The following is a 21,467-nucleotide window of genomic DNA, read 5'->3' on the forward strand; positions in this document are numbered from 1 at the left end:
ATGGGGCTTATGACATTTGTTCTGTAAGTGAATTTGAATTATTACAAATATTCTTATTTTCATATTATCTGACTTACAGAATTCTTTCAATGGAACATACAAAGCATTTGAGCCTGCTTATTATAGCAGCCAATAACAATGAAAGTGGCAAAAGAGAGAGGATGACATGAACCTGATAACTCAACTGTCACTTACTGAGTCATCTGTGGCAGAAATTGGCCAGCCCTCCCATAGCTGATGGCGAACAGGGATGCTTGTAAGGTCATATACATTTCTCTTTACCTATACAAAAGAAAGAGCATAATTAAAATAGGGTTTTCACATGACTTATAATAGTTGCCAGTCAGTTTATGTGATATACACTATATTTCCTCTGTTTTCTTTTATATTCAAGACAAGAACTTGAAACTAGAAACACACACATCAGAAAACCTTTGTAAAAAAAATCTAAGTCAAATCTGAAAGCAGATTCTCAATGAAGGCTAGATGAAATAGTTCAAGAAACAGCATCTTATTAATTGTTTTTATATTCTTGGATGGTTTCAAGTTTCTTTTCAGTCAAGAAACTTCAGATACATGATTCACCTAGGATGGACTATAATTATAAATTTTTATAATCTATTTGATTTTTAAAATGACTCAAGATTCAGACAAAAGATATTTCAGGATTCCATGTAGGGGAGAGATGGGTGATAGTCTTTTTGGGGAGGGGGCAGGAGGAAAAATCTGAAGTTTTCTGTTTGATATAAGTTTCAAAGATATAAAAATTTATTAATAAAAGCAGCATAAGTTATTTCTTTGAAATTATCCTAAATCAAAAACTATTTCAACAAAGTGGTTATTAACTGAGAGCCATATATTTATATACTATTTAGGCCCTTCCTGAAAATATAGTAATGATACTTTTCATTTTAAGTATTATTAAAGATGAAAAACTAATTTTCTCAACATGTAACATTATGTCTTTCAGTTTAAGAGAAGAGTAGGTAATTCTAACAGAATAAAATATTTGAAGTTTAAATTTTATGTTGTCTAGTAATTAAGAAGTATATCTTTCTTCTTTTTTCTAAATAGGTTATAAAAGTTCTATTTCATCCCATATTTACAAATCAAATAAATGAACAAATTTCTAAGAATGGAGAAATCATGCATCTTAACTAATTCTTCAGGTTAGTTACAGTATTACCCTACTGTATTAATGAAGCTAGTATTGAAATGTTGCATATAATCTGTTCTATAATACAACTTCAATATAGAAAATAAGCAGCAGTCATTCATGTTTTAAAAATGCAGCAGCCTAAAAGTACCATGTTGTCCAGTTACAGCATTCAGTATCACATTACTATTTATTATACATAAGCACATCTAAGTTACCCTTCCAGTGAAATGGAGATATATAGTCACTGGGGAAAGGAAAAAAACAAAACAAAACAAAACATGGAACTCAATCTATTTTTATCTCTAATGTACACCTGTGAAAAAAAGACTTAGTAAATGAGAACTGAGGAGCTTGGGGGCATGGCTTGATCCTCACTCAGTTCAAACAAACCAGCTTTTCTTTAGAGGTTCTTAGCAATGGCCAGTCTACCATGCAATATTTTGTTTATGGTCAGTCACATCAAGTTTGGAAATTTTCATTAGTCATTATCAACCGAACGATTTAACCAAATGCAAGTAGGTTAACCTCTGGCCACTTGCACTAGCTAAGGCTATTTATTCATGCTTAAACGTTAGTGCTCTTAAGGAAAAAGGTGTTCATATACCCAAAGCATTACATTAATAAAAGAAAAGGAAAGAACAGTAGAACAGAGTATGAGGAGACTTCAGGCCTCAAGACAAAACAAGTTCCTTTCTTAAATTTATTTTTGAATTATGTTGTCTAGATACACCAAACTCCATCAGCTATTTTGTGTGTGTGTGTGTGTGGCGGGGGAGGCGGGGTGCAGGGAAGAAAAGCAGGACAAATATTTACATCTGTTGGAAAGGTGGAAAGGCTACCCCAGCTTTGGAGAATATACACAAATACTATGAGTTGAGTATATAAACTAATAACTTCAGAGTGGAATTCTTTAAATTCCACCTTAATTCCAAAACACAACAATAGGGTAGTATGAAATAAACAGTATTTTTCTTCTTCCATTAACTCATCTGTAACTGCACTGAATTGAATAGCATTCCTTTGCTATTCTAAGCCTGAAAAGCATGTTCTGGCTATAGTGTTATGTTGGTATAAAGCACAACGCCAGACTGATGTGCTGCACAAAAGTGATCAAAGTTAGAGTAATGTTAGCCATTGCACAAGTATTTGGCTTCATTGTTCTCCCAGAATGACATCTGTTAAGCAACCTGTCACAGAATAAACTGGTTAATGCAGACAGAACTTGACTAGGAGGGTACAATGTAAAGCATATCAGGCTAATATTTGACTGTTCTAACGGAAAAGCTAAATCACAGAGTTTCTGAGATTAAGCTAAAAGAATCTCGTGTTAAACCACAATTACTAAACAAAAATCTAAGTGAAAGCAAACTACTTTTTCAAAAATAATTCCATGATTTCCAATGCTGTAACCATAGGCAGATTTCCCCTTATATGAAAGAAAGACAAGTGATAAAATTAGCAAAAGTACAAAATGAGTGATGGTTTTATTAGGAGATATAAAAACTCTACTATCTTTATTGATGGTTTTATTTAATCAAATTTAACTCACAATCTTGTATGGAAGGAAAAATCCAAAATATATACAAAGCAAAAATAAAAATGGTACTTAAAAAAAATTAGTATTCTAGGAAACTAGAATGACAAATACAGCTGTGTATAAAATGACGCAGATGAATTTAAGGTCATCATGAGTCAAATGACACAGAGATCTCTCAGAGAGGGAAGAAGGATGGAGGAATGGAGGAGGAAGAACAAAAGGGAAGGGAAGCAAAGGAGACAAGAGAGAAACTGCAAGAGTGATTGATTTGAGAGAGGCAGAAAGAACACACACACACGGAGTGGGTTGTTACGGTTGGTATGACCAATTGCTATTATTCTGTTACTTCTGATAGAGTTTCATCTTCAGAGATTTGTGTTAAATTCCACTTAGGGATAAGTGGCACTTCACAGGTAACACTTCCTAAGGGCCTTTTTGTCTTACACATTTTCTTTGAACAGCATTGGCTCAAGATCATGCCAAATTTCCATAATCTTTTGAATTCTTGTTATGTATTAAGCTCTAAATCCATGAGATTTCGGACTGCTAAACTATGCAAACGTTTCAGTTAGTTCTGAAGAAACAATGTTTTGATTAGTAGCTGAACATCAAAATTATGCTATAAATTGTATGTATTTTGGATCAACATTCTAGATTGACAGATTTTCCAGTTTGTTCTAAAAAGACAGTTTCATTTCTTCCCCATTGCTTTAGATGAGATAGTTGTTTGTGAAAAAGTAAATATCAGATTAACTTGAAATAGTGTAGAATACTGATTTGTTTCTTTATTATTTGCTTTTCATTGTAATAAACATTTACTTACACACTTTAATTAAATGTGAAAAGCTAAGTGATGATCTTCCCTTCAAACTTTATTCCTCATTATGGAAATTTTCAGTGATAAACATAGCACTGGGGAAAAGATCATTTTATCATGACCTGTTCAATATAAAATTATCTAAGATACTCATTTCCCACAAAACTCTCTCTTGAGTTCCATACATTTTCAAATGGTTTTATTTTTTAGTTAAATTTTATCAGAATTTCTTAGACAAAAATTCTTACAAAGTTATGCTGTTAAGGCTAAATTCTGAGGCTCGGATTAGCCTCAAATGAGTTGTTTGTAGCTATTCAAATGGAAATATATAAAACTTAGTAGGTAACTTTGTCAGGTATAATAAAATCATTCCTCATGAACTAAATTTGGTCAAACTAGTGGAAAACATTTCAGGGAATTTTAAATGTCTTGTAGGTATTACCAAGTGAAAGCAGATTCTGACATTAGGGAAGCCACAAAATTTCAGGTATTATGGCATAGCAAGTGGCAGAGAACTAGATTTCTAGTCCCAATTCTGCCTGGCTGTTAATGTGGGCAAGCTGGTAGAACCTTTGTGAGATTTACTTTATTCACTATTAGAAGAGGATAAAACAAGACCACTTCTGATTTTCAAAGCCCTAAAATCCTATGATTTTATGAAGATATTAGGGTTAATCCTAGGTACAGGAAAAGAGGAGCTAAATATATTTAAGAAGCAAGTAGTGAAGGAAAGTTTAATATAACTATTAAGGCTTGAAAATGGAAAAAAATAGTAAAAAGTTAATACAACATATGAAAAAGGAAAACTGCATACAATTCCCGGTAAGAAATACAGATATACTAAAACTTACAGGTGAATTTTTTTCTTAGATGAAGAAAAGTCTTAGGTTTTTTAAAGTCTGGATTAAAAAAAAAGACTAAGTAATATTTTCCCCTCATGAGATCTCATTGAAAAATAAAGCCTGTCACATTGGTTTTCAAAATAACTATTCCATCAACTAAATCAGTGAGGATATGGTTTTGCCAGAATACTACTAGCTAAGTGATACAGTTGTAAAGTTCTATTAATTTATTGCAATATCTTTAACATTTTAGAATTTGGCCCATGATTTGTCACATATCAAACATTTTAATATAGCAAAAAACAGAAACAAAATAGCAAGAACTGCTATCAATTTGTTAGCACTCCAATTTCTTGATTTTCTGAACTAAGAATACGATGGCAAATTACAACCCTTACAAAAAAGCACTCTGAAACTACAGACATCTATTTCATTATTTTACCAATCTTAGAAGAAAAAGGCCTTTGGTTATACCAGAACCTGAGCTTGCCCAAACTTTAACTATATCAAACTTTGAATTCCAAGCACTTCACACTATCAAATGATAGTCTGGTTAAAGAGTTTGCTAAATAATAACTGCATTGAACAAATAAGTATTTGTGTGTCTGTGTTTAAATCAAAATAAGGCATACAGACTAGGCTCAGTTCCAGTTTCCTAGCAATCACTGGGGCTCTGAAAGGCTTATAGTTAAAAAACCAATCACTTCTGATTCAGACTGAGTTTTGAACACATACTTCATGTCTAAGGGGGATTTTTTCTTTTTGAACATGTTGTACACTCATTGAAGTTGTACATGGATTTGTTTTACTAAGATGCAAGTTAAAATCCTCCTAAAAATCCTTCCGGAACAAAACTACTTGAAACCGGATGGTGCAAGGGGAATGAGAAGGTGGCATCAGTAATCAAATGTTAATTAGCAAGCTCTTTTCCCCTTCCCTCAGGGCTGGCCTGTGTTGGAGAATTCAAATCAGAAATCAATGCTCCAAGTGTTTAACTATTACTTCTTCTCATTAACCATTTAAAAGACTCAGCAATTCTCTCCTCATAAGAACAGTAACTAGAGAGATTTCTTTTTCTGAAATACCATCTTTCCAGAAAACAATGAAGATGTTGTCTGAAGAAAACTACAAAATTCAGGTTGTTCTCAATCAGGCTTTGAACTGACTGTATTCTGCTCTTTACAACATTTAACTGAATTCATCATTTCAGCAACTATAAATTTTGCTTTGTATACCATACTTAAAAAACTTATTACACCTGATATTCATCTGTAACGAAACCTGACAACTAGCATCTTAAGAGGTTACTGGGAATTATGACAAAAAAGCTAATCAAATATGGAAATATGGAAACTAGTTTGAATGTATATGTTTGGAATTTAGTCATCCTGAAGAAACTACCAAGGATAAGATCTAACACCTTCATTAGAAGCATGGTTGTATTCATAATTTCCTATTTGAAAAGTTTGGTGTGGTGAAAATGATATAAGAATTGCAAAGTTAGATCACATTTAAAGTGACTGAACTAATGATCATAAACTTATTAAAATTAATTAATATCTTTAAAGGTTAAACCTGATTTTAAAAAAGAATTCCTAAGGTGCTAAGAAAATACTTAGATAAGCAATGCTGAGTATATTTCACAAATAGAAAAAATACTAAATTTTAAGAATTTTCTGGGGGGAAAAATGTTTAGAGAAATTGTGAAGTTGCACAAGTCAAAATCATAAACAACAAAAAATAGAATGTAGTTCTTAAAGTGTGGTACCTGAACAAGCAGTATTACTATAACTTGGAAACTATTAGAAATGAAAATGTGAGGGACCCACCCAGACCTAATATATTGGAAACTCTGGGGTCCAGCAATCTGTTTTAACAAGACCTCTAGGTAATTCTTGCCCAGCTGAAATTTAAGAAGCACTGATTTGGGATATGTAAATTTTATAGATTCTCCTAAATAGCCAGCCAGACCTCTTTAGTTTACTGATTCTAAAGTTCTTTGAACTTTTTGCCTAAGGCGGCCATTATTTTTTAGAATGAATATGATTAATTTCTTACAGAAATTCTAGAAAGGCTTTAATTTTGTTTGAATGATAAAGTGATTGTTCTTAGTCAAAGAAATTAATGAGTGATGGCACTACCTCTTCACTACAGACTTCACAGCACTGAAAAAATTGATAATAATTGATAAATAATCATCATTCAAAATCTGTGTTAATATTTAGGGTTTTTTTTTTTTTTTTGGCCTTAAGCTTACATGTGAATGCTTTATGGCTATAATACATATTTGGACATGGCTTTAAAACTGAAAATCCAAAATAAATTATCTATTGGTCACCTAAGTAAACCTGGAAGATACCTATACACATCAACTGAACTGAAGAAATGTCTCTACATACCAGAGAACTATGTTTGAAGCAAATGAAAGACTAAACTGTTTGTTGTTTGTTTTGTCTTTCATAGGCTAGCTGAAACAAAACCAAAAGGAAAAACAGTAAGAGGTTAATCTCATAAAAGCCAGTCAAGATCTTGTCCCAGAGGGCAATATTTATTTCCTCTCTATACTTTATGGAAGCCATTAGAGAGCAAAGCTTTCCTAAGTATTTAATGACATAATAGCTACAAATGTTTTTTACTGCCTGCAATGAATAAAACATCAGTCACTCAATAGGTGCTCTTAAAATTTCCCCTTTTAAAATCAAGTAAACTAATCAATTTCTAATTCCTCCTATAAAGGAAACATCAATTAAATCAAAAGTCAATCCTCTAAATAACTGGATCAATTATAAGAATATGTTTAGGTGTTTTACTTTAACTTAGAGCTATTTTATAAAAGTTCAATTTTATGTACTACTTCAAAGATTGGTCACATAAACCAAGAAATTCTTATATACCAGAAATATTTTGACTTTTAAGTCTGAATTTAGGAGACAAACAATTTGATATGATGCCAGAAGCAGTGTACAAATAATCTTAAGGACATAATCAAACATGTAAACCAAATATTTAGCTACAAGGATATTCACTGCAGCCTTATTTATCATCATATACACATAAAACTGGCACAATCTTAATATCCAATAATAGAATAGTTAAATAACTAAGTGAAGCATCATGCATCCATTAAAATGATGATGCAAAACCAGTGTCAGCAAAGTACAGCCCAGAGGCCAAATCCATTCTGCTGTCTGTTTTTGTAAATAAAGTTGTACCGGAAATCACCACTTCCATTTGTTTATACACTGTCTGTGGCTGCTTTTACCATGAAGGCAGAGTTGAATAGATGCAGCAGAGACTGTATGGCCTGTGAAGCCTAAAAATATTATCTAGCCCTTTACAGAAAAATTTGCTGATCCCTATGTAGAAGAATATTTACTAATATTAAAAGTTGCTATATGTCAAAGAAAAACAAGGTTGCTAAATTATATACATTTCTACTTGTTACACATACACATATATGTATATGTACATATGTATGTTTAATGCATGTATGCACAGAAAAAAGATAAACAACAAATGTTAAAATTTGTTCCTCGTACCATTGGATTATGACTCATTTTATTTTTTTCTGTATATCTTTTTAAAGTTTCTGGATTTCTGAAATAAATCAAATATTTTTGTTTTGATTCAAAGTAAAGACATGCACTTAAGAGTCAGAACAACCTGGTTTCCATTTCAGCTGTACCACTAATTATCTGAGTGACCCTGAGCAAAGGAAAGGGGAATGAAAGAGAATGGGTATTGAACACTTACTGAACATCTTCTATAGACCAAGAACTTGGCTTTATGTTAACATATCATCCTCATAATGATTTTTTATATGTATTATTATCTTCATTTTACACAAATTTGGAAACTGAGGCTCAGAGACAATAAGTAATTTGCCTAAGGTTACTCCAGCGAGTAAATGGTGAGATTAAAACCGAATTTAGTTTTATGAGACTGAAGTCTAGACTCTTCCATGACTATAACATATCTTTCTTAGCCTGAATTTCTTCTTCTGTAAAATATAGGGTGTGATAACTTATCTTTAAAATGCTTTTTCTGCCTGACACTTTTATAACTGTAACATGTAAGAATTTTCCATGAGATCATTTATACTTTCTCTGAATGGCAGGCAGTAAGTGGTAATAAACTACAGGCAAAACCTCTGTCATGAGAGCAAGTGAGCCTCTTCACACCTGTTGTGCTGCAACAGGGAACGAAGAGCAGTTACAAGACTGTCAGTTTTGCACTTTTAAGTGCTGTAGAGAAAAGACAACTGCCAGATCAAGTAGCAACTTATTGTGTCAACAACTGAATGCTGCCTTCTCAGTAAGAGGGCAGTGCCTGGTGTCACACACAGCTGGGAAAGAAACAGCAAGATAAAAATCTTTCAAGGAAAATAAATCATGGTGAAAGGAGAAAAACAATTAAATGGTAAATAAACTGTATAATGTGAGGGTTAGCAAAGGCTCTTTTGAGTCTCCACCCTAGAGTAATGTAGTTTTGTCTGGAATAAAAGAATATGAAGACATTTACACTATGGGCCTGCTTCTTCTACTTGCCAATATACAGTAGAGCAATTATGCTCTACCTTGTTATTCCACTTTTTCTTCTCTCAGTAGTTGGGCTCTCTTGCCAACCCATCTTCTATGCTTTTGATTTGGACAAGTAAAACTCTGATCAGGTATTTGTTTCATCTGCAACCTCTGTGTAAGTTTTGAAATAAAATTACATCTCTAAGGAAGATGTGTGGCAATGCCATTAATCTACTCTACCAATTCATTTTTTATAGAACTGTATTTTCTTTTAAATTTCACATACACACACAAATTAAACTACTACTTGCCCAAATGTCTTCAGTTATTTAGTGTGTAAATCAGGACGATAATGCAGATTTTTAAAATTCTTAATTCATTTCTTCTTTCTTCTTCAAATTATTTTTTCTTCAAGACCATTGCTTCTTTAGCAAACTTTATATTTTTTAAAATGCTGACAATCTTACTGTTTTTGGCAAAGACCCATCTTTACACTTTGATAAAAGACTATCTTTTCCTACTCTGATAGCACCACACTGAGGCTCAGATATGATGTTTATGTTTGCTTTGCTACTTTCTTTTGCCCATCCGGGCCTTTGCCCTTCTCTGAGAAGCTGAAAAAAGTGGTGGGAACCATCAGTAATGGAACCTCAGTCTATAATCAGGTCTCTTAAAATTTTATCTTTTCTTGTTAACAAAAAAATGCAAAAAACAAAGACAACAAAGGGACTTAGTGTTGGGGTCTGCCATGAATACTAAAGTGGCCTGGGGGTGTGGCTCATCAAGTGAAAATAAACCATTCAAGTCACCCACATCAAGGAGAAAGTTTTGGAACAACTAGGCCAGTGTTTGCATTTGGGGCCCTGGAGTCAGGAGAGTTACATTTTCCTTCACTCTACTTAACCAAGACAGCAGAGACAACCTATTTAACCTCTCCTTTAGGAAATATTAAATAATCTCTTCCAAAGAAGAGCCCTGAAAGATATTTATAAGTGTGTCCAGTCAGGTTTTTTATTCTAACTTGCTACTTCCCAAGATTTCAAGCAGTACTCTGAGAGACGTGTGGGTGGGAGGGCAGAGAGGGGTTATCTTAAGGAAAAAAAAGCAGCCTTGGCTAAGAGCAAAGTTATAATAAGAGGGTAAGCACCAAAATTACATACCTAGTTAATTTTAGGTGAATGAGGTACAGTTGGAAACTGGTTCTGACAATTTAAAGCTTATCAAAATGAATTGACACTATGAACGAAAGTCTAATATTGCACACCAAATCCTAACTAAGGACTGATGCTGCCAAAACTCAGAAGCTCCATACAAATGGCTTTTAATTACAGCAGTTAAAATCCCACCTCAAGGATTTCACTGTTAGAGTTGGCTCTTAATTGTAAATATAGCTACTTTATAAAGAAAATAACAGGAGTACCTTACCATCCCCACTTAATATATTATTAAGATCAGAAAATTAAAAAAAAAATGATTCATTAAATAAGCAGGCATTCTAAATAAACTGCCTGAAGTCTCATGTTAAAAAAATTACTCCTATTTATTCATTAACAAAGCTATTCCTTAGCTCATCTCTGCCATAACCTACTCTATTCAAAACCATATGGGAAAGAACATTAAAAAACCTCCACAAACCATGGACTTCTGGTATTAGTGCTACACACAGCATACCCCTATTCATTATTCTACCTCCCTTGTTTAATCTATCATTAAGATTCAGTGACCCTACACTAAATTTAAAGCAGATCCTTCCTTCCTCCCATTCCTAAATTCACATACTTTTCTAGTTGGGGATGCCCTCAAGTATTAACAACTCTACGGGGTTTCTCTAATCTCAGCTCTGAGCTATGTCATGCTATAGAACCAAGAAATTGCTGTTTTACATCTCTAACTATGGAGGCTTCCATAAAAAAGGACCATATAATTTACTTAATAAGATAAAGGGGGAAAAAAATCACCATTTAATAAGGTTTTTTTTCATTGTATATGATAAAAGAGGTACATGGAGATACTGTCATATGCTGTTAAAAAGTAAATAATACCTAGAGGCATTACTTCAACTGTATTCACACAATTTAGAATATGAAAACAATGGTGAAAACGTCAGATGTTGAGTATCTTAATAAATGGAAAAACAAAGAAAAAAACATGTCGACTTAATATATAGTTGATAAAGCAATCATTTGGGGAGAAGAAATTTCAAGAAGTTAGTGAGGTAGTATTTCTAGAACATATTAAACTTCATTTCAAATTATAAACAAAAAAAATTTAATGTACAATGCAGCAAAATAAAGGCTCAAGGAATTGTGTATGTGATGGTTTACTAGTGCTAACAGCTTTCTGTGATGACAGAAATGTTCTATATCTGTGCTGTCCTATAGGGTGGCCACTAGCCCCATGTGGCTACTGAGCACTTAAAATATACCTAGTTTGACTAAGTAACATAATTTTTAGCTTTATTTAATTCTAATTAATTTAAATTTAAGTAGCTATTCTAATCGCCATGTACTAAGATTACTTAAGGAAGTAGAGAATATAGAGCAACATGAAAACATACCATTGATAAAACTATGTATTTACATGCTTCATCTCATTCTCTTTCTTTGTAGTCCTTAGGACATAATGGTAAAAATATTGTGCTAACTTTTTACTTATATTTTCATTGTTTGGAATAATGGATTTTTAAGTAGCTTATAAGTATCAGTAGGAACTATATGCTGTTAAGTACCCCAATATTGAATGAATAGTGGTAGAATACATGTAAATCTATCTTACTTAAAAAAAAAAGCAATAATGGACTATATTATAATCATTAAATATGCAAGATAATCAAAACTTGTTTAAATATTTAAGTTTGCCTTACATAGCTACCACATTATATGAATCTAATAATTCATCAGTTCATTCTCATTCATTCACAAAATGATTACCTAGAAATGATTACAATGACTTCAATGTAACTTAAATAATGTTAACTGTCTACCTGGCCAGTTTTTATTTGAGAGAGTGATGATTCAAAATTAACTCCTACTTTTTGGGCCAAGTTTCCTGAGGTATTCATATGAGTAACCTAGAAAGAGACAGATGTAATGGATGCAGGTCTGATCACTACCAGTATCAAACTCAGTCCGTTATTGATTCAGTAAGTTCTTACTGATCATCCGTTCTTAAATGATTACAACACACCAAAGAAAGCGCTGGGTGAACAAGATGCAGACCTCTATGCTCTCTTAAGGAACTAAATCTGGTTAGTAACAAAGTTTGTGAACAGTTATTTACAATGCAAATACACTTGTTACAGGATTTTTTTAAGGTAAATAAATAACTGAATTGAATGAATGAAAAAAATGCAGATGGGACTAGAGAAGAGGGTTAAGAATTAAACATAAAATCTGCCTCCATACAAAAAGCAGATCATCTTTTTATTAGTGCTAAAAGTTAGAGTGACATTAAAAAGTGTTTTTAAAGGAAAAACAAAATGTATTGCTAACAAAGTGCTAGAAGAAATTCTCACTGGATTTACAAGCAACAAACTTATTCTAAACTTAACAAGTACATTCACTGAGTGCTAACAGTTCATGAGCATTCATTCAGTTCTCCAGCCAGTCAATGAGTATCAGCTGAGTTTCTACTATGAAGAAGGTGCTATTTTGTAGTAGTAACTAAAAGAAACGAAGTCTCTGTCTTCAGGGAGTGGGAGGTGGAGGGACAGAAAATAAATAAGTGAATATGTAAACAAGATAATTTCAGAATTAGGCAAGTTCTACAAAGGGTGATACTAGATTCCTACCATTCATTCTCTACTTCAGAGGAGCTGAATCCTGAATGAGAAAGTACAAGTCCAGAAGGGTGCCAGGCAGAGAAACAAAATGCAAAGGTTCTGTCAGGTGCTTTACAAGAATATATTCTCAAATTCCACTATCAAGTTCAATGCAGCTTTTATTCTTTCTTTATAGAAAAAGCAACTGAGGATCCAACCTCTCCAAGTCAGTAGCAAAAGCAGGATTCAAAAGGAAATAAATAGGATTCTAAGGCACTTTCTCTTTTTTACTGCACTATGATGCAAACTAGCAATAGAAAATTTTGCTCTTTTTCAGTAGATCAACCCCTACTCTACATTCCTTGCCAGAAATGTTACCCACATTTTGGCAAAGAATGTAGAGTAGTTGGCTAACTCTTCCTTCACAGATTTGGGACATACATTAGTTCAACTAGACTAAGAAATCATAAATCCCAAATTATTGTCAGGTATAAATTAATAAAGTTTATTACACTAACAGCTATTTCAAAGGGATATTTCAGAGATTCTGATCAAAGATACTCTGTCTTCAAACACAGTTGGGTGTTGTTTGTATGTTTTTACTCAATTGAATAGATATTGTCATGCATTCCAAAATAAATAGCAAGTACATTTGATCATATTTTATTTTTTGTCATTTTTCACTGCACTATGCCAGTATTAAATGAATTTTAGTGTGTCTATCCTTGAAAATTGTGGCAGCCTGGCAATCATATCCAATGAAAGCCAGTTATTTTAGAGCAACCTCTTTGACACCCCAACATTACCACTCCTTCATGCTTTATATATACTGAAAAAGAAATAAAGCACTAAAGCACAGCTAGACCATATCACCTTTTATGTTTTAAAGTAAATCTGGTAAACCTATATTTCTATATGTTTACAGTTCTTTCATTCATCCATTCAATAAGCATTTGTCAGCACTTCCTAAGTTAGAGTCTCTCTGATAGTCACTAGAGCAGCTTTCTCAAACACAAGAGTCTAGTGAGCAGCCAGATAGGTAATATAAATGAGTGAAATGTGATGAACAAATGGCAGTTGGCCTTAGTTTTGAAGAAGTGATACTAGGATGTTGGGGACTATAGCATACCAGAGAACATGACTCATCCAAGGGAGAAGCTGCTACTACAGAACAGCTGCTATGGAGAGTCTGGGGTTCAGTGTTGCCAGAATTCTCTGACTCTCTGAAAGAAGCCACAAGCAAGGAGTCTTGTTTTATTTTGTTTTTTAAACATGAAGTCTCCTAACTTAAATGTCAGCAAGCCGTTCAAATTTAAAACACTGTGGGACCAAAAATGGTAGCTGAACAAAACAGTCTGCAGTTGCCAGCCCACAACCTCTGCAAGAGAGATACAAAGATAGACGGAGACACAATATTCTTGCCTTCAGGAAAGCCACAGCCCTGTAAAGGTCATACCCAGAAACAAATATGCATGGGACAATGTGATAATTATCATGATAAAGATATCTATAAAGTATTAGGAGGGCAGAGAAGAGACCATTATAACAGCTGCAATTACCACTTATGGGGTACCAGGGCACTGGTCTATGTATTTTCCATATGTTACCACATTTAATGTTCACAAAAACCCTATGAATATAGAAACAGCTTTATTATGTGGCAGAGCTGGTTTCGAACCCTGTTCTTTCCAACTTCAAAAATCTGTGGGTTTTTTCCAACCATATCACACTACCACCCGTTGCACCAAACGAAAGTCTTAGTTTCTCAAGACCAATCATATGAACATTTGAAAACGAAACTAATTCTTTCTTCACCCAACTCATTTAAGAAAAAAGGGAAAATTTTAGATTCATTTCAATTTAATAATCACTCTAGAAGATACTTAGAAGGCATATTTTACAGATGTTGTATTTAAACAACACATGAGCTATAGTACATCTTCGCATCGTGAAGTTTTATTAAAAATGCTGAGATCCTACTGGGTTAAAGAATTATATGTACTCAATATGCAATCAAATTTATTAATTTTGAACAGTTGGGAAGATGGCAGCATTGAAAGAGCTTGAACCCACCTCATCCCACTTTCAAATCGAACCTACACCTACAAACAGCAATTCATCTTGAAGAAGAACTGAGGACTGAGTGAACACCTTCTGTGCAAGGAGGAATGGAAAGAACACATAAAATGGCAGGAAAGATTAAAACACAGTAACAGAGGGAACCCCACCCCCTGCTCAAGGATCTGCAGTGGGGAGGTATGTTGCTTAAGAACTAGGATGCAGATTCCCTGCCCTGGAGCATAGAAAAAAAAAAAAAAAGCTGTGCTTTAAAGTACATCTAGACATTAAGTGAAAAAACCTGATTTTTAGAACTAAAATACCCACCATTTGGTTGGGAAATGGCCAGAATTCTCTCTAGATAATAGGTCTGGTGAGCATCATTCTTTGCACTCCTTTTCCACATTGATAGTGACATAGGGAGCAGGGATGGGGTGCACACATTATTTCACACTTGGTGTAGGTGGCTCCCCAGCCCCCAGCCACACACAGACATGTCAGTCAGAGAGTGTGCTCAGAGCACAGTTGTCCCAAGGGTGCACAGCCAGTTGCCACCAACCTATGGAGAAAGCACTTTGGTCACAGCTGCACCATGGGCACACACCCAGTTGCTGCAGAGGTAAGGCTTCCCTGGAGCCAGCAGTCACTGCATGCCCAAGCTGCTGCTGCACCTCAGATTCAGAGCCAGTAGCCACAGGGCTGGGCCTTCTCTGGAGGCCTAGACCTGTGAGCAGCTGCAATGTGGTTGCAGAGCTGGCAACTATGGAGCCCTGAATGCATTCCTAGCCTACTGCTGTACCACAGGTGCAAAGTCTCAAGCAGTGGAGGTGGGGTTAACCCCTGGGGACTGTGCCTGAGCCTAGGCCTGCACCACAGTTGTGAAGCCACTCACATCAGACCCGTGAGAGCACCTGAGGCCATGTTTGAGTCCGCTGCCTCCCTGCCAGGATAGAGCCCATAGTACTCAGTAGGAGCTTCCCCAATTGGGCCCCGCTAATCACACCTTGATGCCAGGACACCCCTGGCTCATGATCAATAGGCCTCCAGCCACCCAGTCACAACCACCAGGTACATGCAGTCTACCCAGGGGACCTTCCCTACAAAAGGTCAATCATAACTACTTTATAAAATCAAACACAGAAAGTTCAAACAAAATGAGGAGATGGAGGAATATGCTTGAAAATAAAGAAAATAATAAAACTTCAGAAAAAGAACTAAGCACTCTATCGGAAAAAGAGTCCAAATTAATGATTATAAATATGCTCACTAGATTTGAGAGAAGAGTGGAGGAACTCAGAGAGAACCTCTACAAAGACATAGAAAATATAAACCAGAACCAATCAGAGATGAATAAAATAAATGAAATGACAAATCCTTCTCCAGGAAGCAGAGAGAGCCCCAAATAACATAAAGCAAAGAAGGTCCACACTAAGACACTTCCTTACTAAGATGTCAAAGATCAAAGAAAAAGAGGGAATCTTAAAAGCAGTGAGAGAAAAGCAATGAATTACCTACGATAGAAACCCAATAAGGCTATCAGCTGATTTTTCAGCAGAAACTCCAAACGTCAGAAGACAGTGGCATGATATATTCCAAGTACTGAAAGAGAAAAAACTCCAACCAAGAATACTCTATCCAGCAAGGCTGTCACTCAGAATGGAAGAAGATATAAAAACCTTCACAAATAAATATAAATTAGAAGAGTCGCCATTACTACACCAGCCTTAGAAAAAAATGATAAAGAATCTTGAAGGGGAAAAGACCCAACCTACAAGTGAGAAAAATATGAAAGTGAAAACTGTTAAACATATAACAGAGGTACTAGATCAATCACTTAAAAGCTAGCATGAAGGGTCAAAAAGCAGTATAATCAATCACATCTAAAAATTATTAAGGAAATGACAAACTAAAAAGATGTAAAAGAAGGCTTCATAAACATAAAATGTGCAAGAAGGGAGTAAAAAAATTTGCTATTGTTCCAATTTGTTCAAAAATAGATGACCATAGATGGGATTAAAGATGGCGGCATGACAGGACAAACAGAGGCTTCCTCCTAAAACTGCATATAATTAGAAAATTTAATTGGCGCAACTAATCCTGAGACAGCAACAGGAAAGAGGACAGCGTCAGACGGCATACACCTGGAGAAAAGAGCAGACCTCACCAAAAGGGGAAACGTACCAGAGCTGTGTCTCCGCGGGACCCAAGACCCTCCCCAACCCCAGCACACGGGCAAGAGGAAGAGAAACGGAGAAGGGAGGGAGTGGAAGGCTTGGGACTGCTGAATACCTAGCTCTGGAGATCTGCTCTGCGAGCAAAAACCTACATTTCATGGTGCTTTCATGAAACTCGCATGACTACCGGGTTGGAAAGTTAATACAGCCAGAGTTCCTGGGGATACTGGGATCCCGGCGGCTTGTGCAAAGCAGGGATCCATATCCGGCTGCTCTGGGACAAAAACATACCTGTGGGACCGGCTCACTGGCTCAGGCAGTGGAGACAGGCACAGCAGCCAGGAGGCGGGGAATAGCTCTTCCTCCCCCCAGGCACCAGTACCACGCCCCTGCTACCCCCGACATTGCTTCAGGGGCTGAGCACCTCCAGAGACTACAGCTTCTGGCCACTGGATATACAAACTTGAAACGCCAAAGGAACCTTGTCCAGAGTAAAATTATTAATACAACTCCCGAGAAAGATTTAAATGAAATGGACCTCGTGACTCTTCCTGAAAGGGAATTCAAAATAAAAATCATCAACATGCTAATGGAGGTACGGAAAGACATCCAAGAACTAAGGAATGAATTCAGGTCAGAGATCCAATCATTGAAGAGCACGATGGAGGGTATTAAAAGCAGGTTGGATACGGTGGAGGAGACAATAAATGAAATAGAAACTAGAGAAGAGGAATACAAAGAAGCTGAGGCACAGAGAGAAAAAAGGATCTCTAAAGATGAAAGAATATTGAGAGAACTGTGTGACCAATCCAAGCGGAACAATATTCACATTATAGGGATACCAGAAGAAGAAGAGAGAGAGAAAGAGATAGAAAGTGTCTTTAGGAGGTAGTTGCTGAAAACTTCCCCAATCTGGGGAAGGAGATAGTCTCTCAGGCCATGGAGATCCACAGATCTCCCAACACAAGGGACCCAAGGAAGACAAAAACAAGACACATAGTAATTAAAATGGGAAAGATCAAGGATAAGGACAGACTGTTAAAAGCAGACAGAGGCAGAAATAAGATCACATACAAAGGAAAGCCCATCAGGCTAACATCAGACTTCTCAGCAGAAACCTTACAGGCCAGAAGGGAGTGGCATGATGTATTTAATGCCATGAAGCAGAAGGGCCTGGAACCAAGGTTACTTTATCCGGCAAGATTATCATTTAAATTTGAAGGAGGGATTAAACAATTTCCAGATAAGCAAAACCTGAGAGAGTTTACCTCCCAAAAACCATCTCTGCAGTCTATTTTGGAGGGGCTGCTATAGATGGAAGTGTTCCTAGGGTTGGATAGCTGTCACCAGAGGTAGTAAAACCATGGTAGGGAGGGTGGAGCAGCTGATTGTGAGACAAATGCAAAATTAAATTGACTATATCTAAAGTCAATCAAGGGATAGACAAAAAGTACAGAATTTGATACCTAACATATATAGAATGAAGGAGGAAGAAAAAGGAGGAGAAATAGAAAAGAACCTTTAGATTGTGTTTGTAACAGCATAGTAAGTGAGTTAAGTTAGACTCTTAGATAGTAAGGAAAGTAACCTGGAACCTTTGGTAACCATGAATCTAAAGCCTGAAATGGCAATAAGCACATACCTCTTGATAATCACCCTAAATGTAAATGGACTGAATGCACCAATCAAAAGACATAGAGTCACTGAATGGATAAAAAAACAAGACCCATCTATATGCTGCTTACAAGGGACTCACCTCAAACCCAAAGACATACGCAGACTAAAAGTCAAGGGATGGAAAAAGATATTTCATGCAAACAATAGGGAGAAAAAAGCAGGTGTTGCAGTACTAATATCAGACAAAACAGACTTCAAAACAAAGAAAGTCACAAGAGATAAAGAAGCACATTACATAATGGTAAAGGGCTCAGTCCTACAAGAGGATATAACCATTATAAATATATATGCACCCAACACAGGAGCACCAGCATATGTGAAACAAATACTAACAGAACTAAAGGAGGAAATAGAATGCAATGCATTCATTTTAGGAGACTTCAACACAGCACTCACTCCAAAGGACAGATCCACCAGACAGAAAATAAGTAAGGACACAGAGGCACTGAACAACACACTAGAACAGATGGACCTAATAGACATCTATAGAACTCTACACCCAAAAGCAACAGGACACACATTCTTCTCAAGTGCACATGGAACATTCTCCAGAAGAGACCACATACTAGGCCACAAAAAGAGCCTTAGTAAAGTCAAGAAGATTGAAATTCTACCGACCAACTTTTCAGACCACAAAGGTATAAAACTAGAAACAAATTGTACAAAGAAAGCAAAAAGGCTCACAAACACATGGAGGCTTAACAACACGCTTCTAAATAGTCAATGGATCAATGACCAAATTAAAATGGAGATCCAGCAATATATGGAAATAAATGGCAACAACAACACAAAGACCCAACTTCTGTGGGACGCAGCAAAAGCAGTCTTAAGAGGAAAGTATATAGCAATCCAGGCATATTTAAAGAAGGAAGAACAAGCCCAAATGAATAGTCTAACGTCACAAGTATCAAAATCGGAAAAAGAAGAACAAGTGAGGCCTAAACTCAGCAGAAGAAGGGACATAATAGAGATCAGAGAAGAAATAAACAAAAATGAGAAGAATACAACAATAGAAAAAAATCAAAGAAACCAAGAGCTGATTCTTTGAGAAAATAAACAAAATAGATAAGCCTCTAGCCAGACTTATTAAGAGAAAAAGAGAATCAACACACATCAACAGAATCAGAAATGAGAAAGGAAACATCACGACAGACCCAACAGAAATACAAAGAATTATTAGAGACTAATACGAAAACCTATATGCTAAGAAGCTGGAAAACCTAGAAGAAATGGACAACTTCCTAGAAAAATACAACCTTCCAAGACTGACCAAGGAAAAATCACAAAATCTAAACAGACCAATTACCAGCAAAGAAATTGAAGCGGTAATCAACAAACTACCTAAGAAAAAAAACCCCGGGCCAGATGGATTTACCTCAGAATTTTATCAGACATACAGAGGAATATATAATACCCATTCTCCTTAAAGTTTTCCAAGAAATAGAAGAGGAGGGAGGGAATACTCCCAAACTCATTCTATGAAGCCAACATCACCCTAATACCAAAACCAGGCAAAGACCCCACCAAAAAAGAAAATTACAGACCAATATCCCTGATGAACGTAGATGCAAAAATACTCAATAAAATATTAGCAAACAGAATTCAAAAATATATCAAAAGGATCATACACCACGACCAAGTGAGATTCATCCCAGGGATGCAAGGATGGTACAACATTCGAAAATCCATCAACATCATACACCACATAAACAAAAAGAAAGACAAAAACCACATGATCATCTCCATAGATGCTGAAAAAGCATTTGACAAAATTCAACACCCATTCATGATAAAAACTCTCAGCAAAATGGGTATAGAGGGCAAGTACCTCAACATAATAAAGGCCATATATGATAAGCTCACAGCCAACATCATACTGAAGAGTGAGAAGCTGAAAGCTTTTTCTCTGAGATTGGGAACAAGACAGGGATGCCCACTTTCCCCATTGTTATTTAACATAGTACTGGAGGTCCTAGCCATGGCAATTAGACAAAGAAATACAAGGAATCCACATTGGTAAAGAAGAAGTTAAACTGTCGCTATTTGCAGATGATATGATATTGTACATAAAAAACCCTAAAGACTCCACTCCAAAACTACTAGAACTGATCTCAGAATACAGCAAAGTTGCAGGATACAAAATTAACACACAGAAATCTGTGGTTTTTCCATACACTAACAGTGAGCCAATAGAAAGGGAAATCAGGAAATCAATTCCATTCACAATTGCATCAAAAAGAATAAAATACCTAGGAATAAACCTCACCAAGGAAGTGAAAGACCTATACCCTGAAAACTACAAGACACTCTTAAGAGAAATTAAAGAGATCACTAACAAATGGAAACTCAACCATGCTCCTGGCTAGGAAGAATTAATATCGTCAAAATGGCCATCCTGCCCAAAGCAATACACAAATTTGATGCAATCCCTATCAAATTACCAAGAGCATTCTTCAATGAACTGGAACAAATAGTCCAAAACTTCATATGGAAACACCAAAGACCCCGAATAGCCAAAGCAATCCTGAGAAGGAAGAATAAAGTGGGGGGGATCTCGTTCCCCAACTTCAAGCTCTACTACAAAGCCACAGTAATCAAGACAATTTGGTACTGGCACAAGAACAGAGCCACAGACCAGTGGAACAGAATAGAGACTCCAGACATTAACACAAACATATATGGCCAATTAATATACGATAAAGGAGCCATGGACGTACAATGGGGAAATGACAGTCTCTTCAACAGACGGTGCTGGCAACACTGGACAGCTACATGTAAGAGAATGAAACTGGATCACTGTCTAACCCCATACAAAAGTAAAATCAAATTGGATCAAAGACCTGAATGTAAGTCATGAAACCATAAAACTCTTAGAAAAAAACATAGGCAAAAATTTCATGGACATAAACATGAGTGACTTCTT

The 21,467-nt window shown here is 35.6% G+C and overlaps 1 protein-coding gene across 2 annotated transcripts in view; it reads right to left on the reverse strand.

Annotated features, from left to right (window-relative positions):
• Positions 1 to 21,467, reverse strand: part of FAF1 (Fas associated factor 1) — a 559,668-nt gene that overhangs the window by 226,462 nt on the left and 311,739 nt on the right. For both annotated transcript variants that reach the window (XM_057500197.1, XM_036892803.2), the window contains exon 8: positions 196 to 282. In XM_057500197.1, coding sequence (XP_057356180.1) covers positions 196 to 282 — 87 coding nt within the window. The remainder of the gene's footprint in view (positions 1 to 195; positions 283 to 21,467) is intronic.

This window comes from Manis pentadactyla, chromosome 4, assembly GCF_030020395.1.
Source record: "Manis pentadactyla isolate mManPen7 chromosome 4, mManPen7.hap1, whole genome shotgun sequence".
Lineage (NCBI taxonomy): Eukaryota > Metazoa > Chordata > Mammalia > Pholidota > Manidae > Manis > Manis pentadactyla.